This window comes from Echinops telfairi, unplaced genomic scaffold (genome assembly GCF_000313985.2).
Source record: "Echinops telfairi isolate 266 unplaced genomic scaffold, ASM31398v2 ScPeMD7_5;HRSCAF=22, whole genome shotgun sequence".
In the NCBI taxonomy this organism is placed as follows: Eukaryota; Metazoa; Chordata; class Mammalia; order Afrosoricida; family Tenrecidae; genus Echinops; species Echinops telfairi.
Window position 1 is genome coordinate 378,168 of NW_022103901.1, and position 24,774 is coordinate 402,941.

General features: G+C 55.2%; 1 protein-coding gene across 3 annotated transcripts in view; it reads right to left on the reverse strand.

Annotated features, from left to right (window-relative positions):
• PRKAR1B (protein kinase cAMP-dependent type I regulatory subunit beta) overlaps positions 1–24,371 on the reverse strand; it is a 90,470-nt gene extending 66,099 nt beyond the window's left edge. Inside the window, exons 1-4 of one of the 3 annotated variants that reach the window (XM_004705534.3) lie at positions 24,342–24,371; positions 22,632–22,824; positions 5,465–5,635; positions 1,776–1,867 (exon numbers count right to left, since the gene is read on the reverse strand). In XM_004705534.3, coding sequence (XP_004705591.1) covers positions 1,776–1,867; positions 5,465–5,635; positions 22,632–22,802 — 434 coding nt within the window. In that variant the 5' untranslated portion in view covers positions 22,803–22,824; positions 24,342–24,371. Of the gene's footprint in view, positions 1–1,775; positions 1,868–5,464; positions 5,636–22,631; positions 22,825–23,464; positions 23,531–24,177; positions 24,290–24,341 lie in introns of those variants that run through there. The other 2 variants (XM_045284976.1, XM_045284981.1) reach the window with 2 other exon arrangements.
• Between the last annotated feature and the right edge of the window lie 403 nt (positions 24,372–24,774).

Below are 24,774 nucleotides of genomic sequence, written 5' to 3' on the forward strand. Positions count from 1 at the left end.
AGCCGGGTGCAGGTGGAGCTGGAGCATGGGTCCCAGCCAGCAGGACCCCGCACGCCCACCTCCACCAGGGCCGCCTTCCTCAGCACTGGGGCCCCACAGTCCCAGCCCATCCTGAGCATGTGGTTGGGGCTAGGGAGGGCCTGGCAGCCTCTGACAAACACCTGGAAGCAGTCCAGGTAAGCACAGGGCCCCTTGTGCTAACTTACTAACCTGCCGTGAATAGTTTCATATGTGGAAGTGTTGACTCCTGGTCCCTCAGCAAAGTAGACCTGTGCTCACCTGACTTCCCAGGTGCTCCGTTCCTCTTAGGGACTGGGGCAGAACCTGCCTGCATGGTTTGTCACAAGCAGAAGGCCAGGGCCACCTGGGTCCAGCAAGTCCCCGGCTCCAGGGTCCCAGCAGGCAGCCCATTCCCTCTGTGTGTCTGGTCCCCTTGGGAACTCCCACAGTATTTCCCACGCTTCTGAAGGTCACCGCAGACTTCACCGACCCAGGGCCCAGCGGCTGGCCTCATGGTGACCTACACTCAGGGTGGAGGTCTGGGACACAGCCTGCTCTAGGGGGGCACAGGGTCAAGCATGGACACCCCCCAACCCCTACAGAGGACGGTCACCGGTCACCGTGGACTCAGATGGGTGGTTGGAAAGGGTGGCTTGTGTGGCAGAACAGTGCTTCAACAGGACTGATGCACCCACCTGGACACAGTGCCTCTCCTGCACCCTCCACCCTTAGGGGCAGCTCAGCAAAGCACATGGATAGGGGTTCTGATGGGCCCACCCCCAGACCTGGACACAGTGCCCGCCTTGCCTGTGTCCCCATCCATCAGGGGCAGCTCAGCAAAGCCACGGGCCACAGTTCTGAGAGGGCCACGATGGACCCAGCAGTGACTCCACAAACATTCAAACAGACTCCATCTGTGGTTGTGCACAAGCATGAGCACAAATAACTCGAGAATGTTCCGGAAGGGTCCTAAGGAACCACGCCGGCAGGCACCTCTGGGGACGGGGTAAAAAAGACATGTTCTATGTTTCCTCTCATGTTTGACAGGACAAAGGCGCAGATGCCTGCAACAGGTATCCCAGCATGACCGCATGCCTCGCAGTTTCACCGGCTAACACAGAGGTCACCCTCGGGCAGGCATCCAATAAGCCTGAAACCTGGGACACAGACAGACCCTGTGTGCCAACTTTCACTACACCAGATGTGGCCTCGGCACATGGAGGCCCCGACCGCAGATGGACACACACCATGAGGTCCGTCCATACGTGGGGTGTCACTCAGCCCCTGCGAGACACGATGCTGACCGGACATGGTCACAGGCCACAGGATAAGTGCTGTCTGATCCCACGCACAAGGAGCCCTGGGGGCATGGTGGTGGTGGTGGGGCTGTTTCTGCCTGCACAGTCGCGGTCTAGCGGTTTGAACTGCTGACCTCGTGTCACCCTGTGCACCCCCAGTCCTGTCAGCACAGGCTGGGGGACCACCAAGAGTGGCAGCACAGGGTGGTGGAAATAGACTAGTGAGTAAGCACAAGGAAACCTGTGCTTGCCTCACTGACTGGCTACACTGTCCTTGCCAAGGATGGGACATTTGGAAAGAGGCTTTGGTCTGTAGGGAGGGGCTGTAGGGCAGAGAGGGAGGCGGGTACCAGCCCTGCGGAGAAGCGGAATCTCTGATGTGGTGGACACGTGCCTGCATTCCCCGCCCATCTGAGAGTAAGCACAAGGGACCCTGCCTGCCCTCCCGGGACCCCAGACAGCATCAGCCCGCCCTACCTCCTCTCATTGTCATCCAGGTGGGCAAACAGCACGTTCCTGGCGATGGCCTTGGCCAGCGCCGTCATGGTCTTGTAGTCCTTGGGGATCACCTGCAGGGAGACCACAGAGGTCAGGACCTGGCCCAGAGGTGGCCCGGGAGCACCTGGCACAGGCAGCACAGTCCAGGCTTGAACCTGAGGTGGTGGGACAGCCTCCAGCACCCGCCTCCATCCGAGACCCTGTTGTTTTCAGGGACGTCTGATGACAGGGTCTGTCTGGGCTGCTGGGTCCTTAAGGCCAGGGCAGTGGGGACGGAGGGGGTGGGCAGCGGATGGGGAACACAACCCCTCAGTCCCACAGACAAGGAGGCCTGGCGGGTACCATGGGGCTGTGGCCTACAAGGTCAGTGGTTTGAAGCCACCAGCTGCTCCTGGGAGAAAAGCAGAGCTTTCTACCTCCCTGAGAGTGACCGTCTCGGAAACCCACGGGGCAGCTCTGCCCTGACCTCTGGGTCGACGTGATGGCAGAGCTTGAGCTTGGGTTTGGTCCGACAAACAGGAGCCTGGTGGGCAGCGGGTCACATGTTGGGCTTCCAGCCAGAAGGTCAGTGGTTCAAGCCCACGAGCCAATTCCACAGGGGCAGGTTCACCCTGTCCTGTAGGGTCCTGGGAGTCGGCTTGGACTTGGTGGCTGTGGGCTTGATTTGGGTGGGGTCCACTCCATGAAGGGCCCTGTGGTGGTGTGGGGGTTCAGCGGTCAGCTGCTGACCTGTGCCCACTGCATGGGAGGGAAAGGTGCCTGCTCCCATAAAGATTGACGACCTTCAGAAGCCTACTGGGAAGGCCTATGCCATCCTGTGGGGTCACTGAGTGCCCCCTGGGGTCACTGTACATCCTAGAAGTTCACTGAGAGAAATCCCCAACTTCATGTGGAATGGCAGGAAGCCCAGAATAGCTGCAGCAAAGTTCAAAGAGAAGGGCAAAGAAGGAGGGCTCACACTTCCTGATTTTAAAACACACTGCAAAGCTACAGTATTCAAAACAGCCTGGCACAAAGAGACACCAGCATCTAGAGATAAACTCACACAACTGTGGCCAACCGACTTTGGACAAGGATGCTACGTCCAGTCAGTCTCTTCCATAGAGGGTGTGGGGGAAACTGGGTTTCCACACGCAGAAACGTGAAACAGGGCCCTGCCACCTCCCACCAGGCACCAGAACAACGTCAACAGGGAGTAAGGGCCCAACCAAGTGAACCAAAGCCGCAGGGATCTTACAAGAACCAGCGGCCAAAGCAGCCAGTCCTGGCTTTCAACAGCGAGTCACCCAGCAGGAGACGAACGACCACAAACAAGTGGGACCTCGTAAAAATGCCTAACATTTCTCGTCAAAAACCTGACCGAAAAGTGACAAGGGGGGAGGATCTCAGAAAACCGTAAGAATCTAACCACATATATATGACCATATAGATGGATATATACCTAAAACACTCAACAACCTAACAGCAAAAAGATACATGAGCCAATCATAAAATGGGCAACGGACTGGGTCAGACATTGCCTCCCACCAAAACCAAAACCCACGGCCAGTGGTGCTGACTCATAGTGACCCTCCAGGACAAGGTAGAACGGCCCCAGCAGGTTTCTGAGACTGTAACTGTTTACCGGAATAGACATCCCCATCGTTCTCCCATCCCACCAAAGAGGATATAAAAGAAGCCACAAAGCAAAGAGATGTTCCACACCACTGGCCACCAGAGAGATGCATGTCAAACCAGAATGTGTCTCCCTCCGCTCGGGGACAAAGATAAAAGCAGAGTGACACAGAAAGAAAAGATCCGGTGTTGACCAGACACGGAGAAGCTGCCACTCTGTCCCCGGCTGGTGCAGAAAACAGTGTCACAGCTCCACAAAGACTGAACTAGAGTGGCCACATGACCCAGCAAGTCTGCTCCTGGGTGTGAAGCCCAAAGGCTTGGAAGCAAGACTCCAGTGCTGTCGAAGACAGCACCGCTCCCAGTAGCCAGAGGCAGACATACCCTGAGTGCCCATCAGCAGGTGACAGAAACCCAGAATGTGGTCCCTACACACAAAGGAACATCCCTGGGCCTACAGGAGACAAGCAGTCTTAATGCTACCAGGTGGTGGAGTCCGCAGACATCTCACTGAGTGAAATAAATAGGTCAGTCACAAAAGGACAAACATTGTATGGTTTTCCTGTTTAATAAGGTGAGAAAAGGCAAGCACAGAGACCAAAGTTCCTTAGTGGTGAGGGGGGTAGGAGGGCTAACTGGGTGGGAAGCCTCACACGGAGAAAGGACAGGGTGTGTAGCCAGTACAGTTCCTGCTGCCAGTAAGCTGTGAGCCAGCAGCAAGTCGGCTGGAAAGGGCGTGGGATGACCACGTCTGTAACAAGAGTGAGAGCAGCGGCTGCAGCTGCCATGTGCAGCCAGACGCCGTCTGGGACTGGGTGCCACTGGCTGGGAGCTTAGGACCCCAGTCTCCTGGGATGTCCCACTTAACTGGCCCAATGGCGTGCTGAGGGCTTCTATTCCACCTCTAGCTCCCGACTCAGTGCCTGTGGCCTTGAAAGCTCACCGCGCCCCCCAAGCCCCAGCAGCAGAGGACGGAGAATCAGGACAGGGATGCTGAATGTGTGACTGCCTCCGTGACCAGCAACCTTCACCAGGAGACAAGAAGAACCGAATGGTGCCTGGCTCCCGGGCTCATCATCCTCATCAAAGAGGCCACAGAAGATTCCGGGTCAAATGGGGAGGATGCAGAGGAGCATTTCAAATTCTCATGCACTCCTGATTCTCTGGAGCCACAGAGGTTGGCTGAACTCTTCCAACTATTGCCCTGAGATCACCTTCCAACCTTAGCACCTAGACACCTCCTAAAAGCTCCTGAAAACCCCACAGCACTTTAGTAGAAGCATGTCTGCCCCGAGCACTGAGCTCTTCAGCACTGTCTCCGGGGGATCAAGTGGCAGCGGCGGTGAGCAGGGCTGCCCCGGGGGCAGTGAGGTCTAGTTCGTTGGGAGGAGGAGGGTGGGAACAGCTGTACAATCTGAAGAGTGTCACCCATGTCACTCACTGAGCTGTGCGTGCAGACCTGGTTGGATGGACGTGGGGGTGCTGTGCGTCCTCACCCAGCACCACCAACCGAGGGCTGTAGGAGCACGAAGGGGGAAAGGCCCCATTCTGAGTGTGGGGCTGGGACGAGGGAGGGTGGGAAGCTGTCCCACATGATGACAGGTAGTCAGGTAGACAGGGACAGTGCACAGTCATTGTCCCCAGGGCTGAGAGCAGGCATTAGTGGCTTCATGGGGTTCGGAGATGGGCCAGGGGCTCCGACCTGGAGGATCATGAAGCCAGCACAAGGCCGACCCAGCCCTGCACCCACGTTCCCTGAGGGGCTCATAGACCAGCCCTGCTCCCCTGCCCAGAGGGGTCCAACTTGAAAAGGAAACCTTCTAAGGAGAGTCCAGAGGTGTTTGGTAATGCCAGCAGGGAGCAGGCACTTCCCCACCTGCACCCCCCAGACACACAGGAAAGAAATGGAGAAAGCAGCTCACTCCACTGTGGGACACCCCTTCCCACACATGAGTCAGTCCATCCGTCCGTGCCCGGTCCCATCCATGCGCCACTCACAGACCTGGGAGCAGAGGAGGAACCATGGTCCCTGCCCAGTCTGGGGCGGGGCTCACCTTTCTGACGTAGGAGACGGCATCCTCCTCCGTGTACACCTCGGCACTCACCCCCCCACGACGGCGGCGAGCCTTCACCACCGGGTTGGGAGGCAGCGGTGAGACCTCCTCCTCGCGGGAGTCTGACTGGGAGCTGGACTTCTGCAGAGCCAGGGTCTGCATGTTCTCCTCCTGGAGGGGGATGGGAAGGGGTGCCACTAGTTGATCCCTGAGTCGTGGTATTGCGTAATCATGTTCCATTTGTGATCCAATGTGATCACCCTGCACTTTGAGAACTGCTGGGACCGCCCTCCGAGCTGCTGATGAAGCAGGGCACAATCGACAGGGCTGGGTGTTTTCAGTGGATCTCCTTTGAAGAAGAGAGCACAGAGCAGAGGGAGCCGAGTCCCACCGAGAGGGAAGAGTGAGGGCAGAGGGTGTCCTTTGGACCCAGGGTCCCTCTAGACTCAGGTGAAGATGAATGTCAATACTCATGGAGGTCTCCACGTAATGCCGGGCCCACAGACGCTGAAAGGAGACAGAGTCTTCCCCCAGAGCTAGCAAGAGAGAGAGCCTTCCCCAAGAGCAGGCACCCTGTGTTGGGACATCTAACCCCTAAACTGCGGGAGAGCCAACTCTTTGTTTGTGAAGCCACCCCTGGTGGCATGTCCGTCACAGAATATCACAGCAGGAAGGGAGGAAGGACCTTCGGGGTCTCCAGAAGAGGAATGAGGGCACCATAGTGGGATTCTCACCCTCCATGCCAGAGACCCAGGTTCCATTCCCAGCAGTGCACCATGAGCACAACGCACACACTCCCATCGCTCTGCCAAGGGAGCCAGGGGTGTTGCCGCAATGCTGAGGAGGCAGCAGTGGGCCTCAGACTCAGGCAGACCAGGAAGCAAGGCCTGGCCATCCACTTCAGCCGGGAGAATAGATCCTGACGCCGGTGCAGGCCCGGGCAGCATGCTGCCCCTTAAGTTTGGTTTTGTGTTCACTTTCAATCGCTTTATTGGGCGCGCTTCCTGGCAGCATAACAATCTGCAGTTCAATCCCATCATGCAGTGCTGCTCAGTTGCCACCACACTCCGTTCAGGACATCTTTTTCTCCTTCAACACCTCGGGACCAGCTCCTCTGTAGCCCTTCCCTCCCCCGCCCCACCCCCCAGGAACACTGTTTTTATTTCCCCTAGAATGGGGTTTGTGGTGGGATTTTTTAGCCTGGCAATAAATATTTTAATTTTGTGTTTGTTTGGGGCGTATGATGACAAATAACTTTCAAGTTTATTTCCTTTCCTTTAAATACAGAGGTAAGCCACACACAGGTGCAGCCCAGCCATTTCCCCTCACACGTGCACACTGGTGTGGGAACCCCCCCTCCCCCCATGGCTCCAAGCTGGGCTGGGCAGGGCCGGAAGACTTTCTAAGGTAAGCACCATCCTGGGGCCTGGGAGCTTTGGAGGACAGGCTCTCACACCTGTCTCCATTCACATTTACCTGGGACCGACCGGGGTGGGCGGGGTTGGTTCCTTACGTTTGCTCATAGACTATGTGGCTTGGCTTGAGACCAGAGCAGACCAGGGGCAGCAGGCTCGCTGAGATGCCTGCCTTCAGCAGAGTCCGACTCAGGGTGATGTCTTACAACGGCAGTTCAAAACCACCAGCCGCTCCTGGAGAGAAAGACGGGCTTCCTCCTTCTTTAGCTTTGATGGGGCAGAGATTGCACGGTCGGCAGTTCAAAGCCACCAGCAGCTCCTCGGGAGGAAGACTGGACTTTCTACCCCTGTCAACAGTTTCAGTCTTGGAAACCCCCGGGGTCGCTGTGCGTCTGGAAAATCTGGGCAGCCCACGGTGCAGTTCTCACCCTGTCCTGCAGGGGCGCTGTGAGGTGCACACCCGCGCAAAGGCCGTGTGGGTTTGGAGCATGTGAGGTGGCGCTCCACTCAAAATAAAATTTGACTTTACAATAAAGTGACCAGACGTCCCGCTTTTTAACAATTTTTCCCGCGTCCCGTGGTGTTTTTTAAAAGTCCCGATTTTTGGAAAGACTGCAAGACAAGCTAGGGTAGACGGTTTTCAGCTGCCATGTGGCTATTTCGCCAGGATATACGTTTTATCAATGGTGTCCCGCTTTACCAATGTTAAAATCTGATCACCTTACTTTACAAATACAAAGTGAGCAGAAGACGGTGGGCGAGAGGGGTGGGGCCCGTGAAGGCCCAGGCTGTGTGTCCTCAGGGGTGTGGTGAGCAGAGGGGGCCCCAGACTTGTGAACTGTGAGAGGAACTCCACTCAGTCCCCCACGCACACACCCTGGCTTATCCTGGAAGAGGTGAGTCAGCCGAGGTCCAGCTGGGCTGTCCATGGGAAGCCCCCTCCTGCTGCCTGCACCTTGGAGTGAGCCCTCTGACCAGTTGGGAGTTCTCCGGCGGCTCAAATCCTCCTCACTTTGCTTCACCTGCAAACACTGCTCTTTTTTTGTGAATTATAAAGCCCTTAGGTGGGGAGGAGGAAATGAGCTGATACCCAGGGCTCAAGTAGAAGGCAAATGTTTTGAAAATGATGATGGCAACATATGTACAATGGATGGATTGTGATAAGAGCAGTAAGAGCCCCAATAAGATGATCTAAAAAATGTGGGCATTTCAGGGTCTTCCAGGCCCTCCCTCAGCCCCCAACCCCTAACCCATCAGCTGTCTCTGCCACCGGACCCCACCGGGAAGAAGCCAAAACTCACCCCAGGTCAACCCACAATGGCCCCTGTGGGTTTCCCAGACTGTAGCTGTGGGCAGAGAGAACCCCATCTTTCTGCCACAGAGTGGCTGGTGGTTCTCAACTGCGGACCTGGTGGTTAGCAGCCTGGCATGCAACCTCTGTGCCACCCTGTGCTCCTCAAACCTCCGGACATGACTGTATTTGGGAAGTGGGTTCCGGTAGACATGATGGAGATCAGGGTGCATGGGTGTGTGCGTGCGTGCGAGAGCCTCCAGGAAGGGACTGGTTTTACGTCCAGCGAGAGTGTCCCCAGGAGAGGCAGAGAAGCAGGCAGCCACGTGAGGATGGAGGCGGAGGAGGAGGGACAAGGATGGTCAGGGGCCAGCAGAATCCAGAGACCCAGGAAGGCGTTTCCCAAGAGCCTCACCCAGGGCTCCCTAGCCCAATCACTGAGAGTTGAGTCCAGGTCTCCAGCTGGAAAGGAGCAAATTCCACTCACAGCATCTGCATGAAGGGTGGACCCTGGGGATGACCAGCCCCTGCAACCTGGGCTCCCGGGACAGGCTGTCACTGGCCAAGAGTGCCCCGGTGTAAGGACCATGCCCACACCGTGGGCTGGCACCATGTCACCGGGTGAGATCCCTAGGCGACCACACAGAGCCAGAGAGGGCGTTTCTGTCTCACTACCCGTGTGGCCTCCCACAGTCTTTACTCTGGGGCCCCTCCCCCAGGATCAGACATCGCCACTGGAAAGTCATTAGGAGGAGTCTCTGGCCCCACCGCCAGTGGACAAGCCCCAGTGATTTTCATCCGTGACAAGAAAACGTCACTGTGGGCAGAGCCCACTCAAGCAATGTCCAGGGACTCTCTGGAGGGGCGGCCGTGCCCTGGGGACGGCTTCATTGACTTCAAGCCACCATAGCAAAGCTCAGACTCCCAGGCCCAGCGCAATCCCTCTGGGAGGCTGGGATGGAGGTTCGGGCCCAGCCACACGGCAGCCCGAGAGGGAAGGCCAGCCTCCGTGCCCCGCCACCACTCCTCCGAGCGTCTGCTCCAGGTGAGAACCCGAGTTACCGCACACTCATCCTGAAGACACGTGCTGGCCCTGCCCTCGAGCTTCACATGGACAGAAGGGGGACAGGCGCCCAGACGTGCTTCACAATGGACAGAAGGGGGACAGGCGCCCAGACAGGTCCTCGGGCTGTCAGACACCCGGGGATGGCAGCCAGGGTCCCTGGGCCGTCACTAGCGCCTGGGTGGGACGTCCCAGGTGCCAGGGGGCGGGCAGAGGGGGGCTGTGTGTGATCTGTGGGCTGAGAACACGCAGACCGCTGCTTCCACGGAAACACCAAGCTCTCCTGTTACCATGACAACGGCCCAGGCCTGGCCCCCCAGGAGGGCCGGCAGTCCCTGGTACCAAGGACGGCCTGCCTTTTTATATCCCTAGCTATGGCACCTCGCAGGGAGGGGGAGACGGTGACACACTGAAGTGTGCCCTGCCTTGCACAGTGGGAGGAGCCCATCAGTCAGGGGCCCACTTGACAAAGCCCTGGCACGCATGCAGGCAGATGGAAACCAGGAATTCTGACAGGAAATGCCAGGCGTGCCACTTGGGAGCGATCCTGGCCCTTGGGTTTTAGAAAAAAATGACATCTATTGCGAAGGTAGGTGTCGAAATGGGACGTGGGAACTTGAAACGTGGCATTCTCAAAAGACACACTGAGTGAGGACACCGGTGACAGCTATGCGCATTGGCACAGACACTCCTTGTCATGGAGTTGATTGGGACTCAGAACGGCCCTCCAGGACAATATAGCACTGTCCTAGTGGGTTTCCAAAACTGTGAATCTTTACAGGAACAGCCAGCCGCATCTTCTCCTGCGGAACGGGCTGGTGGGTTTGAACCACCAACCTTGTGGTTAGCCGCCCAACATCGCTGCCCGTGATGCTAGGAGGCATCCTGATTCCTAAGCGAGGAGCCCAGGGGCAAGACGGTTCTTAGGGCAGGGGCAGGGAGCTGTTAGGTCGGCTCTCTACACCCCACATGGGCACGCCGCCGCCGGCTGGGCCATCGATACAGTCTGGTCAGGGTTGCAGCCGAGGTGTTAAGTCTAAGGCCTACAGCATTCTGAGCAAACCAGGCACGATGTGGTCTGACAACCACACACAGAAAGAGCATTTTCTGCAGCACCTGAAGCAACACGCAGAGGGATCCAAATCCCTTCCGCGGATTCCGGAACACCTACTTCACCGCATAAGCACGGTTTTAATGACACTGGGCTTGTGGGTGTGCAAAGAAATGGTTGTGTGAAGTTTGTTTTTTAAAAAACGAAAGCAAGATTTAAAATTCTTTACAATGCTGCCTGTTTGTAAACACACACATCTATGTGCACACGTGTACATAAACATACAAGTAGTCATCTATCCCTTTCCTGCGTGTGGAAGGAGGAGTGTGTGTGTGTGTGTGTGTACACGTGTGGGCGTGTGTCCACGTGAGCGGTTTCCTTCAGGGAAGAAGACAGAGGAGCACTGTCCTCGGAGGGCAGTGCAGGGCGGGCGGGTCTGTCCACCACGTGCAGAACCTCGCCTGCCGGGGAGAGGCTGCCGGCCTTCCCCAACCAACAAAATGATCCAGAGGGAGACGGAGGGTTCGGAGGGGGGCAGAGCCTGGCAACGGGAGCGATCTGAGTGCACGCCCACCCGTCTGCCCCAGGAAGTGATCTAAAACATTAGAGTTAAAAGCCAACATGGGAACATTTTCAAGGGAGGGCGTCAAAGGACACGGTGTGGACACGTGACCGCCACGGACAAGCAAACAAGCTGAAGGATGGCTGCCGTGGAGTCCCTGCTGGCTCAGTGCCCTCGGCGGGTTGCGGGAGCCCAGTCCTTCTCCCAGGAGCTGCTGGTGGTTGCCCACTGCCAACCGTGCGGATCTCAGCCCAACACATCTCCACTGTGCCACCAGGCCACAAAGGGGGAGGCTACCGCGTCTGCACGGTGGAACGCTTACACAAAGGGGGCTTCAAATAGCTCACAGAAAAACTCCATTAAAAGGTCATGAAATTTCCCCACGAACATTTGCGGCCCCCTTGTATGCTTTACCTAAAATGGTAAAGAATCTACTTCAAATAGACCACTTGAAGACGCACATGAGCCTGTGTGATCCACAGATAATTAATAATAAAATCCGAACCCAGAGGAGGGAGTGATGCACAGTTTGAAGAACATTATGATGAGAGAGGAAACCCCTATGTCCACTTGCCGGCCCTTTCGAAGCTCAGCCTTTCCATCCAACAGAAAGCCCGGAGAGTGGATTCAGCCGCTGGAACGGAACACCTGTTCATGTGTGTGAGTGCCCTTTTGATCCACTTTCAATTTATTCTGCTTTTTAAAACTACCTTCCACTTTCTTTCTGATTGATGTTTTTCTCTGGTTTACAGGGTAATTGCTGCTGGCTCCTTTTTGGCTTTCTTTTGTAGGTGTTTCTGTTCAGGGCAGTCATGGTGGATCTATGCAGACAGCACACGGGTGGAGGGGTGGTGGGGAGGTTAGTAAGCACAGCACGCACAGGAGGGGAGGCTGGGGGTGGGAGGTCAGCACTGGGCACAAGAAGGAAGAAAGCCTTCTGCGTGAGGGTGGTGATAGCTGCCCACCCTTCTCGGCATGATTGGTCTGCCGAGCTGTGTGACGTGTCCATTATGCCTCTGTGAAATTTTCAGAGTTAAATGAAGACTAGCTAATGTTATGCATGCATTACAATGCCTACAGCACTTCTGAAAGTCAGTCAACGGGACAGCGGACAGATCAACATCAAACACAAACAAGAAGGCGGGAAGCGCGGAACACAAAGGTATGAGGGACAAGTGCACAGGTGACCGGGCTCTGGACCTCGGCCTCCGTGGGCGAAGCAAGAATGACATTCCCTGGGAACACTCTGCCGTGAGGGGGACACATGCCATGGAGAGAGATCCAGCATTTCTATTCTTAAAAATATACTTAAATGATCTGAACACACCAATTTATAGGGGGGAAGATTCGGGTTGGATTTTCCAAGGAAGAGCAACCACAGGCTGGCTGTCTCTAAGAAGCGGTCTTTCAGCATACTGATAGAAAGGGAAAGAGCGGAAGAAGGTCTGCCTACAACCCTGGATGATGGGGCGACGGTGGAAGTGACCGGCTCCCCTGCGCCCACGGATGTCCCCGCAGTGGAGGCCGGACACAGCGCCTCTCTCTGGTGCTGTCACCAGTTCTGCCACAGGACCCTGCGTCTCCGTAGTCCGCACTCAGTAGACGCAGCACAGTCTGCTAAGGGACAGCAGGTGACAAGTAGGGATCGGGATCAGGAGCCCTGCAGGCATAGGCTGCTTGCGCGGTCGCTCTGGTCCCAGCCGGTCCTTTCGGTCCCCTCAGGACAGTCCCCGGTCCCCTCAGGACAGTCCCCGCTCAGCCCCTGGGGTTCCCTAAGCAGTACATAGGCAACCAGACCTGGGTGGATGGATGAAACGCTCTCCCCAACAAAAGTATACACACTCCTTTCTCATGCACGTAGGGCAGTAGCCAAGATAAATCACATTATTAGCCACCACCCTTAACAAATTTTAAAATACTGTAATCATACAAAGTATATTCTCTGCTTATAATGGGATTAAATTGTAAAGACCCCCTCTCCCCCACCCCAAATGTGGAAAATGTCCAAACGTGGAAACTAAAAAACACATTTCTAAATTACTAGTGACACAAAGAGAATGCTTCAGGTGACTCAGAAAACAACGTGAACGCATTAAAAATATAGCATATTAATACGTGTGGGGCGCAAGATTTCCTAGACTGGTAGAGTCTGAAGGAGTCCAGTGCTCCTTGAATCTTGAATTAAAACGTTAATCCCTGCGATCACCTTTAAACTGCATAACAATGAAGACCAAAGATGGAAGCCTATCCTGCTGAGTACCATGCGCCTTTAAAATACACGGTGTAAGACCAAAGGGGCAGCAACTATGTTAAAGCATGGGGGCGGGGGCGGGGTTGGGGGTGGGGTGTTGAGTAAACAGAACAGAAAGAAGGCAATGTTGACACCATCTGAAGAATTTATCCAACATCACTGACCATTGTCTCAAAAAACTGTGGACCAACCACAGTGAAGCAGTCCTGGAGGGCAAGTGCCCACAGTGGAGGCTGCTGCCGGACATGAGCTGCGTCCAGCCAACCCTCTCGATGTTAGAAACCATGCAAGTGAAACTTGCAGCACCAGGAGGCAGAAATCAACAAAATGAAACACAAAAGTCACTCACCCACTACCACGATCCCAACTCTACCTTACAAACCCGGCTAGACCAGAGGATGTGTACACTGGTACAGACAGGAACTGGAAGCACAGGGAATGCAGGACAGATGACCCCTCAGGACCAATACTGAGAGTAGCCATACCAGGAGGGGGAGGGGAAGGTGGGGTAGGAAGCGGGAACCAATCACAATAATCTATATATAACCCCTTCCCTAGGGGACAGACAACAGAAAAGTGGGTGAAGGGAGACATCAGACAGTATAAGACATGACAAAATAATAATTTATAAATTACCAAGGGTTCATGAGGGAGCGTGGGAAGGTGAGGAAGCGAGGGGAAAAATGAGGAGTTGATGCCAAGGGCTCAAGTAGAAAGAAAATGTTTTGAGAATGATGATGGCAACAAATGGACAAATGTGCTTGACACAATGGATGGATGTATGAATTATGATATGAGTTGCATGAGCCCCCAATAAAATGATTTTTAAAATAAATAAAAATATGAAAATCACATGGAGAGAGAGTCAGCATCCTGAGACGATGCTTATCAATGTCAGTGAAGCCATATGCAGAACAGTGCCAGAGATTGAAGAGCTATCCAGCTAACTGAGACACGTTAGCTGTTAAAGAATCCAGATAAAAAATGTCCACATCGGTGCTTTAAATTCCGGATGTTACAATATGAGAAATAACTCCGAAATTGCAATAAAAATGGTTTATAAAAGAAACTCACAGGGCAGTTCTGCCCTGTCCTCTAAGCAAGCTGAGTGAGCACCACCTCAGTGGCAGGAGCGAGAGGTGCCGCTGGGGCGCACGGGGGTACACACGGACTGCTCACCACACTGTTGGCCGCTCAAACCAACCTCCTGCTCCCAGGAGGAAGATGCAGCAGTCTGCTAAGACTGACAGCCTGGGAAGCCTGTGGGACAGGGGTCCTCTGTCCTTTAGGGTCACTGTGAGTCAGTCAACTCACAGTGGTGGGGTTTTGTAGCTGTTTTGTTTTGATAGAGATGAATATTCTTAACATTTTGGTCTGAGCAGATGCTTAGTCTTTTTTCTATGCAGACAGACACCTGCGATGAGACCTCTGTGTACTCTGTACTGTGCTTGTGGGTCGTACCATGCAATTTACCCACAGCATCTGGTCTTCATGCCCAGTTCCCACAAACCCGAACCAAACTGACTGCCTGGTGCTAATGCCAGCTCGTGCCTGGCAGCGCTACAGGAAGGGTAGGACTGCCCTGTGGGGCTCTGAGACTGTACCTGCTTACAGGGGTAGAAAGCCCCATTTTTCCTCCGCAGAACGGCTGGTGGTCTTGAACTGCTGACCTTATAGGTAGCGACCAAACACGTAGCCTACTATGCCACCAGGGCTGCTAAACAGTTTGTAAGAGGATCTCAAATGCAGGGCTGTAGCACCCTAAAGATACTTCACCTCACGCGCACCAGCCAGGTGATGCTGCCTCTCACCTAAGCTTCCACGTCCAGGATTTGTAGGGGCATGGAAAACGGGCATGATGGGGAGAATCCCTGCCCTTGGTTTAACTCAGTTCCCAATCACCCTTCTCCCCTTCCTAGTGCCAGGCTGATAACAGAGTGGGTTTGGGGGGAATGGCTCCCTCCCACCCAGCAATCCCCGATTCGTTAGCATAACCTCTAGTGCAGCGGTTCTCAACCTGTGGGTCTCGACTCCTTTGGGGGTCAAATGACCCTTTCACAGGGGTCGCCCAATTCATAACAGTAGCAAAATTACAGTGAGGTAGCAACGAAAATAATGTTATGGTCGGGCGGTCACCACAACATGAGGAACTGTCTGAAAGGGTCATGGCATTAGGAAAGTTGGCGAACCACTGCTCTAGCGTGTGTGGGAGTCACTCCATGAATCACAAAGATTCTAATCACTGTGGAAATGCCATGGTTTAGGGGAACTGACGAGAGCCCTAGTGACATCATGCTTAGACATTGCAGTAGCATTGGTCACCAGTTCCAGACCACCACCTGCTCTCAGGGAGAAAGATGAGCTCTTTTAAAAGCCAATCGCAATGCAATCGAGTTGATGCTGACTCATAGTGGCCCTATAGGGCAGGGTAGAACTGCCCCCTTGTGAGTTTCTGAAGCTGTAAGTAAGCATGGGACTAGAAAGCTCTGTCTTACTCTTGGCTGGTGGTCTTGAACTGCCAACCTGGCAGGTCACTGCCTAATGCTTATCCAAGTGGTTGGAGTCAAAAGTGGTGCATTGGCAGGGGGTTTCAGAGAGGACATCTAAAATTGGTGTTAGAAAGACACAGAGGCAGTGGGCTGCTTTTGTCACCTAACAAAACAGCTTTAATGCGTTTCTATTTCCCTACATACGAGCCCTGGTGGTGTGGTGGTTACAAGTTGGGCTGCAATCCACAAGGTTGGCAGTTCAAAACCACCAACCACGCCAGTGGAGAAAAATGGGGCTTTCTACTGCGGGGAGCAGTTCCAGTCTTGGAAACTCTACCCTGTCCTACTGGGTCACTATGAGTCAACATCGACTTGGTGGCAGTGAATTGGGTTTGGTTTTGGTTTTTAGTAAGCATTCTTTTATATCCTTCTTCATGGTCACTGACAGAATGCTGTTGTAGTGTACATAGATGAAATAATTTATGTACTCAACCCTCACCACTGGTGGATATTTATTTATGTGGTTTCCAGTTTTTCACTGTGCTGCAATGAATAGTTGTTGTTGTTGTTTTAAGTCACTCACGATAATAGAGCAAAGTCCATGACACCAATAGCTAGTTCATGGACCAAGCCGACAAATCTCTAGCTAGTGGTGGGGGGGGGGGTGCGCATAAATTACCAATCTGTCCAACACATCCTACACAATGATACTCAGGGTCGAAATACGACAGGGATGCCTTCTACCACCCCCGCCTTCAGGGCAGCTTGAACTGCTGTCAACAGCACAGGTTCTGGCTCAGATGCCACCCCCTAGAATGCTGGATGCAATTGTCTTTGGCACATTGACTCTCGTTGTCTCTTGATGCTCCCTGCCTTGTTCAACGGGGTCGCGTTGGAATGGGCTCGAAGGCGGTGACTGTTTCTGGTTTCATGTTATTCAATGTCTTTCCCACAGCACCTTCCATACTGCCACTGAAGGTAATGCATCTTTTTCTTCGCTTCTTTCCTCTTAAGAAAAGCTGAGCTTCGGGACTCGCCCACATAAAGATACAGGTGCTACCAGAAAGTGTGGTAAAGAAACCATTTGATGCCCAGACATTAGAAAGCATAGGGTCTGGGCTCTTAAAGGCTGGTCTTAAAACCAGCAACCATTTAAATCAGGTGTCAACTACGTCCAGAGAGAAGAAGCACAGCAGTCTATGTGATCCAAGGATGATCAATGACAAAGCTCAAATCTGTAGGAGGGAATGATGTCCGCACTTAAATTGGGGTTGCAAAAGGCTACGGGTGACAGTCAAACCAAACCAAAACCATGAGGGGCCCAGCTTAGTCTGGGGGTCCCTCCTCTCAGAGAGAAGCCCACCTGCCCCTGCGTCTGATCCAACAGCCTCCAGGTGAGAGCCCCCAACACCAAACCCACCGCCAGCGAGCCAACACTGACTCACGGCACCCCCTGTGGGTTCCCGAGACTGTTAACTGTTGACGGGAGGAGAAAGCCCCGTTGTTCTCCCTCTGAGCTGCTGGTGGTTTCCAACTGCCGACCATGAGGATCGCAGCCCGACGTGTAACCACTGCATCACCAGGGCTTCTGTACATGACAGTGGAAGCCCCAACTCCATTTGACAGGGTCCCCACATAGATTAAGCCTCTGATGAATCCCCTCTGACCACAGTTGAAGGATATGAACAGACCTGCCACTGGGCAGAGAGTACTGTAAAGTCAATTACGGCGATGTAGTTGGGTTCAAAGGTAACAATGTCTCTTCGCACCATCTGACTCATTTGAAAGGTTGTTTCCGTTTTAATATGCTCTGCTTTCTTTCTGGTTTTTCTCCATGTCTGTGTGGAGGCATTATCGTTGAGGACATTTATTTGACCTTCGCTGGCTTCCTGCTCATGTTGTGTGTGGTCTTCTGCACATAAACCCAGGACAGGTGGAGCTATAGACACAGTCACTGGATGGGGGCTGGCAGGGGACCGCGGGGAAGTGGGGCGCTAACAACGACGAGCCTGAGAGGAGCATGCTGAGGTGGATTGTGGCGATGAGCCCACAGATCGCCGTAGTACGATTTGGCGATGGAATTGAATGATCTGTGAAGTACAGGCCAATGAAACTATTTTAAGAAATGCCAGCAGGAGCTGAGCCTCTTCCCCTGTTGTCTCCCCTCAGCCCGGCCCTTTGCACACCCCATGACGAGCGAGGCCTCGCTTTGCCTCCTTGGGCCGCCCTCTCAGATAGCTCTTGGCCTTCATCATTTCTTCCTTGCGTGTTGGCTCCATTAGGTTCAGGAGCAAGTTTCAGAGTCTCTGCTGACCACCCACGCCAGCCTTCCCATGACCTGCTGGCTTCGCCAGGTCTGACTTCCTGTCCTGGATGCCAGCTCACAAGGTTTCCCGTCTTTTAATGACATGTGTCATCGTAAGACAGAGAGAGTAGATAGAGGAGTGACAGGCAGACAGGTGATCGGTAGAGACCCAGACAGACAGACGGATAAAGGCATGCAGAGTCGGGTGAGGCAGGGCTGTCACACAGAAAACCCCAGAGCTGGTGACAAGGCTCCAACGGCTCAGGGAGTCTGGCAAGGCTGCAGGACACAAGCCAATTGTTGGGATTGCTGTGTTTTTTCAGATGAGCACAGGAATGGCAGCCGAGAGCTGCTGTCAGGCAGAAGGGGGGTGGGGGGAGACCCACAGGCCAAGGAGGGAATTCCTGAGCCTGTCCCGGAAGCTCGTTTGCAGCGGCTGTCAGTGGACTCTGACTCACGGCGACTGTGTCTGTGTACGAGGGGCTCTGTGCTCCCCAGCATTCCCAGAGACTGAATTCCTGAAAGCATCCTCCCAAGCCCTTTTCTGAGGCATTTGGGCATAGGCTCAAACCTCCAACCTTCCGGTTGGTGCTCTCAGACATACAGGCATCTGCATACCCTGGGGCTCCAAGGTCAGAGGGGGACCCACCGCTGGCTCATGAAGACAGCAGAGGCTGCTCCGGGAGGCGTTCTCAGTGCAGCACTAGAAACACGTCCCCCGGCCCCGTGGGCTTCATCCGGTTATACACGTTTCCCCACAAAGAGCAGGGGGAGTGGGAAGGAGAAGCTACAGACTGGAAGCACCTGTTTGCAAAGCACATCTCTGACAAATGACCTGTACCCCAGAGACAGAATTCTCAAACTCTACAGTAAGAAAACCAACCACCCAATAACAAAAACAGGCAAAAGGCATGATGAACAGACACTTCACCAAAAACATAGGTGGCAAGAGTCAATACCATCAATCAAGGCAAAACCAGAAAGAAAGGAAGAAAGAAGGAAAGAAAACAGCTCACTGCCATCGAGTCAGTGCTGACTCGTAATGACCCTACAGGACAGTGGACCTGCCCCTGTGGTTTTCCAAGACTGCAATGTTTCACAGGAGTAGAAAGTCTCATCATCTTCCTCCCTCAGAGCTGCTTGTGGTTTTGAACTGCAGACCTTAGGGTTAGCAGCCCAGTGTGTAACCACTACAAAACACTCCTAGACATTTACCCTAGTGAAGTAAAAACCTAAGTTCACACACACACACAATCTATATTTGTAGATTTTTTTGTAACTGCACACCCCACACCCAAAATTTGGAAAGAACCCAAATGCCAAAGCGCAGGAACTCAAGGCAGACATGTAAATGCGTCATCTTGAGGTGGTCACACTTGAAGGCATAGAAGTCCCTTCACGGAACATTCTAGAAAATGCAAGGTGACCACGATGGAAAACACAGGGGCGAAGGGGAGTGCCAGGGCTGCCCTGGAAGGGCGGGAGAGAATCTGAGTGGGGCAGTGGAAGGGGAAGAGCCAGGGGGCATCCTGTGGGCCAGGAATTGTGTTGCTAAGCTCAGAGTTAACGCTTCAAACCCACCAGCCGCTCTTTGATGGGGAGACAAGGCTGTCCGCCGTGGCAGAGTGACCATCTTGGAAACCCAAGGGGGCAGTGAGCTCCACGCTGTCCAATGGGGCCTTATGAGTTGAATGGACTCAGTAGCATGCGCTTGTCTTGTTTTTTCGGGGGTGATAATTACACAACTCTATGCATTTGTCAAAATCCTTAAGAGTGTACACCAAAAAATTAACTAAGTCAGTGAATTGTACCGTAGTTAATTCAAATTAGCCATTTTATTGGGGGAGGGGTGGTTTTACACACTCCAATGTGGAGCTCAGCTGAGACTCCAGGCAGTTCCCCATCTGGCAAGAGGGTGGGGTGGGGGGCAAAAGCCAGGCGCAGACCTGCACGGATAGCCTCAGGTCCAGGGACAGAGAGGACACGGCACCACATTTGACACGCACAGAATTCCTCTGTGAATCATCAGAGGGCAAGGGCCACAGGCTCCCTTGGGGAGGGGGTAGGAGCAGCTCAGCTTTCACGTTCTGTGCTTTAATCAAAGAAGCAGTGTTAAAGCTCTCAGCTGATAGTCGAAAGGTGGGAGGTTCAGACCCAGTGGCTCCACTGGAGAAAGATGAGGCTGTAAAGATTTAGACCCTTGGTACCTCTGGTTCCTTGAGGCCTCCTCACCCCCCACTATCATGACCCCAGTGCCGCTTCCCACTCTGGACCGGACCGGAGCATGTACACAGGTATAGGCAAGAGATAAAGCTCACGACACATGGAACCCAGAAACAGGAATGGGAACAGCGGTACCAAAAGGGTAGAGGAAAGGAGGGAGGGAAGAGGAGGAAGGGGGAACCGATCGCAATGAACGGCACATAACCACACACTCCCCTCCAGGGGGAAGAGCAACAGAAACCAGAGGGGAAGGGTGACAGCAGTCAGTGTGCAATATGAAAATAATAACAATCTATAATCTATCAAGGGGCCACGAGAGGCGGGGGGTTGGAGGGGGGGGGAAAGGAGACAATCCCAAGGGTTCAATAGAAATTAAATGTCTAGAAAAGAATGATGGCAATAGATGTGCAAATATGTCATACAATTGATGTATGGCTTGTAACAGGAGTTGCAATAACCCCCAATAAAATTATCTGGGGAAAAAAAAAGATTTAGATCCTTGGAAACTCGTACCAAAAAAAACCCAAAAACCAAACTCCCTGCCATCAAGTTGATGACTATGACAACAACCCTATGGGACAGGGCGGAGCTGCCCTGCGGGTTTCTGAGACTGTAACTCGACAGGAGTAGAAAGCCTCATCTTTTTCCCACGGAGTGGCTGGTGGGTTCGAACTGCTGACCTTGCTGTCAGCAGCCCAATGCGTAACCACTACACCTGCCACCAGAGGTCCCTTTGGAGACCCCATGGGGCAGATCCACGCTGTCCTCCAGGTCTCTCTGAGTCAGACGGACCCATGGCTGTGGGTGTGGGTGTGGGGTGTGGGGCTTGGCCCTCTCATAGTTTGAGGGGTTTTGTGCTGTGTGCACGCATTCCTTTTTCTGCTGTTAAGCGGTGGGGGACACACCCCAGCACTCATGTTCTATTTGTGTCCTTGCTGTTCCCGTTATGAAGGAGGAGACCAGCTCCTCCTGCGTTGATCTCACAAGTTACCAGAGCACCTGCTGCCTCCTGTGACAGCCCCCCTTCTGTAAATCCTCCCTCCGCTGGCTTCTGAGCCCCTTGGCCTCAGTCTTGGGGTACCCCCCACTACTGAGCTTTCCAGCCCCAGCTGTTGTTCTCAGGTCCCTTGATCTGCCGCCTAAATCTCTCCCTGAAGCTCCCAGTTCACCACCTGCCTGCTCCCTCAGGCTCCTCCCGCCCAGTCTACCCAAGCCTGCTCCTTGGCAGTCACTGCCCACTGAAGGCCCCAGACCATCACCCTGAGGTACACCCCTCCTGACACACACACGTGCACATGCGCGCACACACACACATGCACACTCACACACATGCATACATACACACGGATACACACATCCAAATTCATTCACACATATACACATACACATGGACACACATACACATCCATTGTATATGTGTCTACACATATACACACGAACACACATATCCAAATCCATACACATGCACACTCACACACATACACACCCATGCTCACATACACATTCATACACACACAGTGGCAACTAGGTGGGTGCTACTACTCTCAACCCCACAGCGGCTGGCTAGTGCGGACTGGGAGCTGCCAGGTAAGGCAGGGTAGAGCTGCCCTGGGCTTCCTGAGACGGCAGCTCCTTGCAGATCTCAGGGCAACGTGCAAGCGCTGCCACAGCCATCTCCCATTAGCGCTCCGAGGGGCTGGCCGAGCTGGTTCACCACCTTCCCTTCCTGTCCCCATGAGAGAGAGGACAGGGACAGTCAAGTGAGGAGCCATGGAGAGGATACTGGAGCCCCGGGGAAAGTGAGAATGGGAGTAGCAGGGAGGGAGGGAGGGGACCCGGGAGGGGGACCCCAAGAAGCTGACGCTTCAGCAGCTGCTTCAGCCACAAGGAGACCCAGAGCAGGAGGCCAGGGGTCTCAGTCACAGAGGTGTGTGTGTGTGTGTGTGTGTGTGTGTGTGTCTGCATGCATGCGTGCATGCGTGTGGTGCAAGGGCGGGGACCTCACAAAAGGAGTAGAGCTGGCACTCCCTTGCTCACTCATGCACACTCATCTCATGCGTGTGCAGAGAGTTGAGGCGGGCACATATCCACCCCTACCCCTGGCAGAGCCTCTGATGCAGTTTACCATATGCTTCCCCCTCCCAGCTTAGCAAGTAAAGCCTTTACCCCAAACCAAACGCCAATGGTGTCCCTAACTGGGCCTGGTTTCTGCCTCCATATCCTGGGAGTCCTGGGGGGGTGGGGAGGGTGGGGGGCTGGCCCTAAAACCCTGGAACACCTTCAACTCTGAAGATGGTGGCCCGGAGTCACCTAGGAAAAGAAGGGGCTGTGTCCCATATGGACCCCATACACCGAGTTGGCCAGGTCAGCCCCGAGTTCACGCCTGGTCTCCCCTGGCTGCTGGGGCGTCACTCGTGGCATGACTACTTCGTTTCAGGGCGCGGGGGGTGGGGGTGGGGGTGGGGGGGTAAGTAAGACTTCCCAGGGCACCTGAGAGGGGAGCAAGCAGCAACTGACCTTCTCCAGCTTCTCGAAGTGCTCGCGCAGGAACTTCATGGGGCGGTCGGGCTGGGCGACGCACAGGTGCACGATGCACTCTCGGAGCACCTGCTGGATGCCATGCCTGTGCACGTACAGCTCGCAGCCCTTCAGGCTCTCGTCGTCCTCAGACAGCCAGGGGGAGGTCATGGTCAGCAGGCCCTTGACCTTCCTGTTCCGGGAGACAGGAAGAAGGAGGGCGCTGAGGCTGGAGGGCCCACTGGGCTGGGGCGGCCAGCACCCTGCATCGCACAGGCATACATGATACAAACACGACAGGGCTTGCTTCAGATAGCTGGGACGCATGGAGTTCAAGGGCAGTGGAATCCGTCCACAAGCTTTGCGGAAGCCCCTTCCCCGTGTAATTGGAGACGGCCGACCTCGGCCCAGCCAGACAGGGCCGGGGTGCAGCATGCCAAGAAGCCCTGGTGCGTGGCTGTCTTGAAAGCGTGCGTCTTTCCCACCCAAACCCACTGCCATAGAGTTGATGCCCACTCGCAATGATCCTGGAAGCGTTCACGGGGTAGGAAGCCCCATCTTTCTCCTGAGTAGCAGCTAGTGGTTTCCAACTGCTGACCTTGGCGCAACCGTAACCGCTATGCCACCAGGGCTCCTGGATGGACCTTTAGGTAGGTCTTAAAACCCACACCCAAGCCAGTGACCTGAGGGGTCAGTTTGGAGCCAGGGCCAGTGAGGGGGCGGGGGAGGGGGGGTCACCGCAGGACCCCCTCGGGGTTCCCTATGGGACTTGGCCATGGGCCAGGCTGGCAACCCTTTCCTCTGAGGGTCCTGGGAGGGTTTGAACTGCCCACCTCCCGGTCAGGTCCTCTCAGGTCTCCTTAGCTCCAGCAGGTCCGTGCAGAAATGCAGGAGATTCCAACGCGTTCCCAGGTGAGGATTTGGGAGTGTGGTTTGGAGGCCCCCGGGGGCAGGGTAGGAGGGGGCGGGGACAGAACACCCCCACCCTCGTAGACCCACCCGTAGGAATTCTCCAAGAGCGGGCGGGCGGGGATGAGGTCAGCGACTGTGGCCACGGGTTTCCCCCTGACCCGCTCCGCAGGCACAAAGGGAAGGGACAGAATCCAAGCCCAGGCTCTGTGCCTTGGGAGGGTGGAAGGCGGGCACAATGGCAGGCCCGGCGCGCTACGGCGACGCTGTCTGCGCCCCCAACGCAGGCGTTATATCACAATGAGCCGGCTCAGCCCGGCGACCCTCCTCAGGCAGGGCCGAGCTCCCCACCTCCCAGGCCCTGGAATGACGAGCCCGTGGAGTCCCTCAGGGATCGGCGACAGGCAGAGACCCAGGGCCCAGGACGTGGCCCCCCGCCCCGGACCGACCGGGAGGAGTGACAGCGAGCCGGACCCTCCAAGGACCAGGATGGGGATTCCAGCGTCGGAACCCCGTAAGGACCAGGAAGAGTGACAGCGGCCCGGGATTCCCCCCACCCCAACCCCCGCCGCCGCCACGGAGCGGGATGGGGCCCTGGGGTCCGCGGGCGGCTCCCCTTCCCGGGCCCAGCTTCCACCTCAGCGCCGAAACCCCACAGGGGCCGAAAGACATTTTCCTGCGGTTCCCAAATTTCTTCGCCGGCCTCGGGGTGGGGGGACACCCGAGGTCCGGCCCAGGGACCCAGTCCCCACCGCGGCTGGGGGTCGCGCCGCAGCCCCGGCTCCCCAGCCCCCGGCGTACCTGGATGCGCGGAGGCCAGAGGCGGCTGCAGCGGGGACGGCGGGCGGGGGTGGGAGCACTGAGAGGCGGCCGGCCGCGATTGGTCCTCAGCCGCGAGAGGCCGCCCCCCTTGGCGCCGCCCCCGCCCCGCATCCACGCCCCCGAAGACCCGCTGCTTGGGACCGCTCCTCCGCGCCAAGGCCGCCCCCGCCGGCACCCAGCACCCTCCCTGCCTTGAGCCACCGCTTCGCACCGGCACCACTACAGGACAACCCACCCCCACCGCGATCCTCTCCGCCCAGCACCTCCTCCCTCACTACACCGTGCTGACACCGCCCCCCAGACCCCTACCCCACCACCTGCCCTGCGGACCCCCTGCAGCAGACTCCACACACACGCTGGCCCTGCCCCTGCAGACATCTCTCTACTGCGCCCCGCAAGAACACTCCTAGAG